This window comes from Physella acuta, unplaced genomic scaffold, assembly GCF_028476545.2.
Source record: "Physella acuta isolate Inbredline_101_S28 unplaced genomic scaffold, ASM2847654v3 ptg001882l, whole genome shotgun sequence".
NCBI lineage: Eukaryota > Metazoa > Mollusca > Gastropoda > Physidae > Physella > Physella acuta.
The window spans coordinates 43204-51913 of record NW_026733388.1 but is presented as its reverse complement, the minus strand read 5'-3'; the positions used below and the strand labels follow the sequence as shown (position 1 = coordinate 51913).

The 8710-nt window shown below is 37.8% G+C and overlaps 1 protein-coding gene across 1 annotated transcript; it reads right to left on the bottom strand.

Moving 5' to 3' along the window:
- Nucleotides 1-359: 359 nt before the first annotated feature.
- On the bottom strand, nt 360-7939 carry LOC131931046 (uncharacterized). The gene is made up of 5 exons (XM_059287737.1): nt 7772-7939; nt 4007-4185; nt 2642-2788; nt 1632-1842; nt 360-564 (listed from the first exon to the last, which is right to left on the bottom strand). The coding sequence occupies exons 1-5, from the start codon at nt 7807-7809 to the stop codon at nt 360-362; spliced, it is 780 nt and encodes a 259-aa protein (XP_059143720.1). The 5' UTR covers nt 7810-7939.
- Nucleotides 7940-8710: the final 771 nt, after the last annotated feature.

Genomic DNA, 8710 nt, shown 5'->3' with positions numbered 1-8710 from the left:
TATATAGAGAAAAACTTGAGGAGGGGGGGTTCAAATCGAAAGTTTGAGGGGGTGGGGTGCAAATCGAAAGCTTGAGAGGGGGGGGGGGGGTGGTGCAAATCGAAAGTTTGAGGGGCGGGGGTGCAAATAAAAAACTTGAAAGTTTGTCCACGGGAAGGGTCGCTACGCCTCTGGGGGGTGACACCATTAAGTGCCGCACCGGGTGACACCCGACCTCGCTACGCCACTGATATAGCCAATACGTACCTTCCCTAATGCTTCAAGTGCCCTCCCCTCCCCCTCCTACGTAGAAAAATGTCTGAAAGTAACCCTGGTGCCCGATCCCTACAACTACACAACACAGAATGCGAACACCACCACTACATCATGCTTTTGGACATCTGGGATTTGCTCTTGAGAATGGGCGTGAAGACTGTAGACAACATCTTGCCGGAGTCGACCTCTACGACGTTCCGCTCTAGGGTGATGGGCGTCTCGCGTCTCTGGTGGGGCGGGATGATCCGGGTGGTGAAGAAACACTTGCGTTCGTCGAACGTCCAAGGGGAGGCGTGGTAGGGTTCACGTCTGGGATAGAGGACAGTAAGAAAGTAATAGAGGACAGTAAGAAAAGTAATAGAGGACAGTAAGAAAGTAATAGAGGACAGTAAGTAAAGTAATAGAGGACAGTAAGAAAGTAATAGATGACATTAAAAAAAGTAATAGAGGGTAGTAAAAAAGTAAGAGATGACAGTAAAAAGTAATAGAGGACAAAGTAAAAGAGGACAGTAAAAATGTAATAGAGGATAGTTAAGAAGTAATAGAGGATTGTAAAGAAAATAGTAGAGGACAGCAAAAAAGGAATATAGGACATTAAAAAAAGTAAAAGGACAGTAAAAAAGTAATAGAGGACAGTAAATGAAGTAATAGAGGACAGTAAAAAAAAAGTAATAGATGACAGTAAAAAAGTAATAGAGTACAGTAAAAAAGTAATAGATGACAGTAAAACTTAATAAAGGACAATACACAAGTAATATAGGACAATAAAAAAATAATAGAGGACAGTAAAAAAGTAATAGAGGACATTAAAAAAGTAACAGGAAAGTAATAGAGGACAGTAAAGAAAGTAATAGAGGACATTAAAAAAAGTAAGATAAAAGTAATAGGGGACAGTAAAGAAAGTAATAGAGGTCAGTAAAAATAGTAATAGAGGACGGTAAACAAAGTAATAGTGAACAGTAAAAAAAGTAATAGGGGACAGTAAAAGCCAATTCAGGATAGTAAAAATATATAACTTGTGATAGGGATCACGTCTGAGATAGAGCACAGTAAAGAAAGAATTACGTGTGGTAGGGCTCACGTGATTTTTCAACTCGACTAAAAAAGTGACCTCTCACCTTGGGCTCCTGAACGTGACATCTCACCTTGGGCTCCTAAACGTGACCTCTCACATTGGGCTCATGACCTCTCACCTCGGGCTCCTGAACGTGACATCTCACCTTGGGCTCCTAAACGTGACCTCTCACCTTGGGCTCATGACCTCTCACCTCGGGCTCCTGAACATGACCTCTCACCTCGAGCTCCTAAACGTGACCTCTCACCTTGGGCTCCTGAACGTGACCTCTCACCTCGGGCTCCTGAACGTGACCTCTCACCTCGGGCTCCTGAACGGGACCTGGGATGCTTGCCCGTGACCTCTGCTCGAGTTTGAAGACATGCGGAAAGAAACTTTTGCTGTCCCGTCCAGCCCCACCCCCAGCTTGTTGGGGTCGTCTTTTGGTGACGTCAGCAAGGTCGGCTGCACCACGCAGACAGGGGTTGTGACTAGCACCGGAAGTTTGCAGGTCCGGAAGGCCGTGTAGGTATCTGTGGTGTGTTGGTTAGGTACAGATCACGTGAGTACAGAGGCGTAGCGATGGGAGGGGGCAGGGGGGGGGCATATGTCCCCGGGCGCCGACCTTAAGGGGGGCGCCAAAATGGGTTGTAAAAACAAATTAAAATGTCATTTGAGCTGCATTTTTGCAGTTTGAGGGGAGAGGGTGCAAATCGAAAAGTTGAGATGGGGTGGAAATCGAAAGTTTGATGGGGGGGGGGGGGGGGTTGCAAATTAAAAATTTTCTCCCGAGGGGGGCGCCAAATTGAAAGTTTGTCCCCGGGCGCCGGGAAGGGTCGCTACGCCTCTGCGTGAGCAGGTCATTTGTTTACAGGGCAGATCAACGTTTTAGCTCTTAACACAAAGGCTAAGTGAAGGAGTGTATGTTTTTAAGTTGCAGATTTATGTTATGTCGGCGTACCATAAAACCTTTTTTTTTTTTTTTTTTTTTTTTTTAGATCTGTGAATGAGGGGGTGGGGTTTAAAAGGGTTGAATGTTTTAAGTTAGGGTTAGAAAACATAAAAAATGTTTAAGTCTAGCCCCAAATTCATTTTCAAGTTAAATATTAGTTGTCATTTATTATCCTTCTTCCAACGAATTGCGAAAACTGAGTCACACGATAACTGAGACACTCGAAAACCGAAACATTCGGAAAGTTGGAACTCAAGAAAACCGAAATACTCGATGAGAGAAACTCGCGATAAAAGAAAGCCACAAAAACCGAAAACGACGAAAACCGAAGGCAACGAAATCCGAAGCAACGAAACCCGAGGCACTACTGTACAGGGTACCTTCTCTCGCCAATTTTCGAGTCTGCTCCAGAAACGAGGCGACGTCCTGATGAGAAGATTCCGTCGTCTGCCCCAAATTTTTCAAACGGTTCCACTTCTCCAGATGTGTCGCCCTCTGTTGTTTGTTGGTGATGGGGTTAAAGTTGGCTGTGGTGGTCATTTTAAACGACGGACGTTATAGGGTTACAGTGGGAAATATCATAATAGAGATGATAGTATTAAGTTGGCAATTGTGTCTTACAGTGGAAGATATTATTAGTAGGAATAGAGGGTTGGTGTTAATGTTTAGCTGTTTAGTAAAGGGTTAATTCTAGAGCACTAAAGTCTTACCAAGTAAAAATATTATTAGGAATATAAGGAGAGGACAGAGTTTCTTCCAGGCATCTCTTCAGTTTCTAGTATTTCGAACGAAATGAAATTTATATAATTTATATAGAAAATTTTAACTTTTAACAGTGTCCGCCCCCTCCCCCCCCCCCGAAGAAAGTCTACCGCCCCCCCCCCCCACGGAGAAAAAAGTCTGGAAGAAACACTGGAGGGAGGTGTTATGTTTTGTTGTTGTGTCAGTAAAGGTTAATTCTAGAGCACTAGTGTCTTGAAAGGAAATGCTATTTTAAGAATAATGGGAGGTTGGTGTTAATGATTAGTTGTTTACTAAAGGGTTAATTCTAGGAAACTTATGTTTTACAACGGAAAATATCTTAAGGGGGTGGTAGGAGGTATGGTTAGGTTGATTGTGAAAGACTAATGGAAATAAACCGGAAGTGATCTCCCATAAACTTTCTCGAATATTCTAATATAACACTACGTGGGATTTTTGTTTACTTAAACTTTTAAAACTAGAATAAAATCTAGTAGAAAAAAGAATTGCGCACCAAGCGAACGCCAAAACAAAATGTGCATAATAGTGCGCAATATTATTAGTACTTTATAAATTTACATGCGTTTTTTGAGTAATCGAAAGTAGCGTAAATTAGTACTTCCGGTAAACGGAAATTACTCAAAATTGGACAGAAAGTATAAAATTAGATTTTTTACTTACATGTGAAATTTCATTTATCTATCTGAAATAGTACTCAAGTTATAGGCTTTTGAAAAATTCAAAGTAGAAAAAGTACCACTTCCGGTTATCGGAAATCGCTCAAAATATGATAGGGATCTACGATTTTGATAAAATACTTATATATGAAATTTCATCAACCTAGCTGTAACGGTACTCAAGTTATCGTGTTTACACACACACAGAGACACACAGACATACGGACAAGATTGCAAAATTATATTTTTTCAGTATCAGTGAGGTGTAAAACGTCGAGATTTGTAAAAATCTCGATTTTACACACTATCCTTGAACTGTTCACACACCATTAATGACTCTGGCCAAGTCCCTCTCAAAGAGGTCCCTCTTCCTCCTGTCCTCATTGACCAGTGAGGTCACGGACAGGCCCTTGTGGGAGACAGCGACCTTCAGATGGCGACCTTCTTCAAAGTCATCTGCATTTTCATATTCATTCACGCTCTCGCTACGTCTTTGTTGAAGACTTCTGAATCAATGTATATATGAATATATATATATATATATATATATATATATATATATATATATATATATATATATATATATATATATATTTATATTTATATTTATATTTATATTTATATTTATATTTATATATATGAATATATATATATATATATATATATATATATATATATATATATATATATATATATATATATATATATATATATATATATATATTTATATATTTATATATATATATATATATATATATATATATATATATCTAATATATAAAGCTCAGTTCTGTAACGTGTGGCAAAAAAAAAAAAGTTTGTCGTTGACAGTTCTATGGATTTAAGTGTTAGATTTTTTATCGTGCTCACAGTCTAAATGTACGAGTCAAAAAATTACCATTGAAAGTCTTTAAAAACAATTTTCATTCTATTTACTTAGAAGAATAATTTTCAATTATGAACGCGACATAAAATTTTTAAAAAGTGTATCGACGTTTATAAAATTTCTAAAATTGTGTCGGAAATGTATTGACTGCACAGTTACTTCCCTTTAATAAAAAAAAATTCTTAAAAAGAAAGAATTTACATTTTATTACTTTGTTTTTGGTGTTAAGAAATAAAAAAAAAATTACATAATTAGCGGGGATTGATTAAGTGCAATGTCGTTAGGTATTTTTAACACTACCTTTTATTTATTCTATACACTGAACATACTGTTCAATAATTTTTTTTTTTAAATCAATAACATTTAATAAGCCAGGTCCTACAAATCATATATGTTTATTTCTTTCCATTTACGGATAAGCTTGGAGTATTATCATTTTTGTTCACTAAATTGAAACAGGCGCGTCCGCCGGCGCCCTTGCACGGTTCGATTTGGCACCCTGGGCTATCATGTGAGCGCTATGCTGCATAATTTTGTTTTTAACAGTGCGATAGACTATGGGTAAGAAAGGTTACTATAGTCTTTAAGTGAATCAAATCCGGGCGTCCTCCGGCACCCCGACAGGGTGCTATTTGGCGCCCCGGGCCTTCCGGTGTATGCTATGGTATATACGTTCGCGTGAGTTCAAAAGACTATGAATAAGTTATGTACTATAGTCGTTTACTAAGTTCAATCAGGCGGTGACGTCATGGTGCGTCCTCTGGCGCCCAGACAGGGTGCTATTTGGGGTCCCGGGCCTCCCGTGTTCGGTTTCGCGCCTACGTTCATTAAAGTGAGTGCAAAAGACTATGAATAAGTTGGGGTACTATAGTCGTTTATTAAGCTGAAACAGGCGATTCCGCCCCGGGCTAGACTCTGAGCACTGTGCGTTTATGTTCGCGTTAGTGTTTTCTTTGTGTTTAGGTTGGGTTTGCGTTAGTGGTTGCGTTTTGATTTGGTTCGTTTTTGTTCTTTCTTTTTTCGTTTTCGTTTGTGTTTTATTTTCTTTGCGTTTGTGTTTGTATTTGTGTTTGTGGTTGGTTTTGCGTTTGTATTTGGTTTGTTTTCGTTTGTTTTTTCGTTTGTGTTTTTTTCTTTGGGTTTGTGGTTGGTTTTGCATTTGGATTCGGTTTGTTTTCGTTTGCTTTTTCGTTTTTTTTTTCTTTGTGTTCGTATTGGTGTTTGTGGTTGTGGTTGGGTTAGTTGTTAGGTTTTTGTTTTCGTTTGTATTTGTAATTGTGTTAGCGTTATGTTTGCGTTTTGTTGTTTTGGTTTGGGTGTGCAATGCCGGGTTTATGATGATTACTAAACACACAGGTAATGGTCTTTAACAGAAAGGTTTTTCACAGAAGACAGAGCAGGGCCTGGCCGGGACGGCTAGTATATATATATATATATATATATATATATATATATATGTACATATTCATATATATATATTCATATATATATATATATATATATATATATATTCATATATATATATATATATGTATAAACATACATATATGTATTAATTTCATATATATATATATATATATATATATATATATATATATATATATATATATATATATATATATATATGAAATTAATTTCTCTAGTCGCGACATGATCAACTCGAATTTGACGATAGGAACCTACTCTTTTAAAAATGATTTTTTTAAAAATTTTGGCAATTTTTAAATTGGAAATTTCGTGGTTTTTTTTTTTTTGTTTTAAAGAAAAGATAACCTGTTTTTTTTATTATTTATAATTAAAGGAATTATTTCCCTTTGATCTATTGCATACTCGCAAAGCTATTTAAAAATTTATTGCTGTAGTTGGTTACCTTTAACGTTCTAATGAGATTCCTGAAATATATATGCATAACTTTATTGAAATCCAGACAGAATCCTTAATACCAAGCATCATTCCCTTCAAAGAACAACAACAGCGTATTTGCAGATATTTTTTGTGCGCGGTGCTCTAAAACACTAGTAGGAAGTGCAGTAAATACATCTAAGATTTACTAAAAACTAAAAAGGCACTTTAGTGTCACCCCCATCTCTGATTGTGTCGCCTTGTACCTCATGATGTGTAGGGCTAAATATGTTTAATAATTTATCAAACTAACTAACCAAACGTCTTCTTAAAATTCGCTACATTTGTATTTTTGTGTGTCGTCCCCCCCTCCCCTGGATGGTGTCATCTGGTGCAATCTCTACACCCTGTCTCCGCCTTGTGACGCCACAGAAAAGTTGGTTTTTAATTTTTTTTAATCGTTTGTGAGTCAAGCAACAGTAGCAACAACACATGAATAAATTGAGAACCTTAATGTAGAACAACACATGAATAAATTAAGAACCTCTATGTAGAACAACACCTGAATAAATTGAGAACCTTTATGTAGAACAACACATGAATAAATTAAGAACCTCTATGTAGAACAACACCTGAATAAATTGAGAACCTTTATGTAGAACAACAACACCTGAATAAATTGGGAATCTCTATGTAGAACAACACCTGAATAAATTGAGAACCTTTATGTAGAACAACAACACCTGAATAAATTGGGAACCTTTATGTAGAACAACAACACCTGAATAAATTGGGAATCTCTATGTAGAACAACACCTGAATAAATTGAGAACCTGTATGTAGCGCAACATCACATGAATATACTGAGAACCTCTATGCAGTGTTTCTTCCAGACTTTTTTCTCCGGGGGGCACTTGAAATTTTCGGGGGGGGGGGGGGGGGCACTTTTAAAAGTATATATTTTCTAAATAAATTATATAAATTTCATTTCGTTCAGGGGGGGGGGGGGCGGTAAAATTTTTTCGAAGAGATGCCTGGAAGAAACTCTGCCTCTATGTAGAGCAATACCTGAATAAATTGAGAATCTCTATGCAAAACAACAAGACATGAATAAATTGAAAACCTCTATGTAGAGCAACAACACCTGAATAAATTCGAACCTTTATATAGAGCAACAACATTTTAATAAAATGAGAAACTCTATGAACCTCAGGTTACATGAGATTATCGTCGTTTATATTTTCCTGTGTTAAATCAATACATGCCTGTCAGGACACTCAAATGTATTCGACTACCCCAATGCACCCCCTAGTTACGCCATTGAATGAGCTCCCAAACAAAACACTTTCTGTCTTTAGAGTTACCGTTTGTGTTTAATGCTCACGTGACTTGAGTGGGCCATCTTCTAGGTCCACTCTGCCAGGCGCCCCAAAGTTTTTCTTGTTGGCTCCTGTGTGGCTCCTGATGTGGCTCCTGGTGTGGCTCCTGTTTGGCTCCAGATGTGGCTCCAGTTGTACCAAGGAGTCGTCCAATCTCTTACAAGCCTGTACAGGACAAGAGCGTTACGAGTGTATGAGTACTTGCACAATACTTGACTTGCTGATAGTAGGCTTTATATGTCGATACACCCGCCTCTAACCCATCATCACACAGTTAGGAACGGCCCCTAAAAATTCGGGTAAATAGCGTTCTGATTTGGAATGTTCTTCTTCTTCTTCGTTCTTAAATTTTAGTGTTGGGAGGTATCGAGCCTTATCTGCCAGAGGGTTTGAACTCGAGATTTTTTTTCGAATTTATCAACCATGAACTTTTGCTTCCATCACATTTAAGGATTACGTGTCAACTGGTTATGCGCCATTGAGGCCATTGACTCCGATTTCAGCCTGCTTTTCTTTTTGGATTTGCTTCCATAGCCTTTGTCCAACCAAGAATAAACTACAAGGCAGAGTTGTCTCTCCTAGAAGAGTGGCTGTCCCCAGCTAACTAGCCTCATCTGCCCGAGGGTTCGAACTCGAGACTTTAGGGTTTAGCAACCATAAGCTTTACCGAGTCGACTACGCCGACCTCTTATTTGGGATGTCAATACAAATTTATTTTATCGAGTTCAGATAAAAAAAAAAAAACTCTGGTGTTTCTTTTGTAACCTAGGGGGCATTTTTTTTTTTTTGGCTTTTTTTTTTCGCCTCAGACGTAATTTACAGCGTCAGTTTGCCTTGCACGTTCGCTTCAGTATTACAGTTTTCATTATCGGCTTGTGAGGACTAATACAGATTTTCAATAGTAATACTTCTTTCTTACATGTA

Excerpts from the sequence above, each read along its gene's own strand:
- LOC131931046 (XM_059287737.1), bottom strand. The coding sequence starts at position 7,809 with ATGGCCCACTCAAGTCACGTGAGCATTAAACACAAACG. Across the intron at positions 2,789-4,006 it reads CTTGGCCAGAGTCATTAATG|CCAACTTTAACCCCATCACC; the intron begins GTGTGTGAACAG and ends TGACCACCACAG. Across the intron at positions 1,843-2,641 it reads TCGAAAATTGGCGAGAGAAG|ATACCTACACGGCCTTCCGG; the intron begins GTACCCTGTACA and ends AACACACCACAG.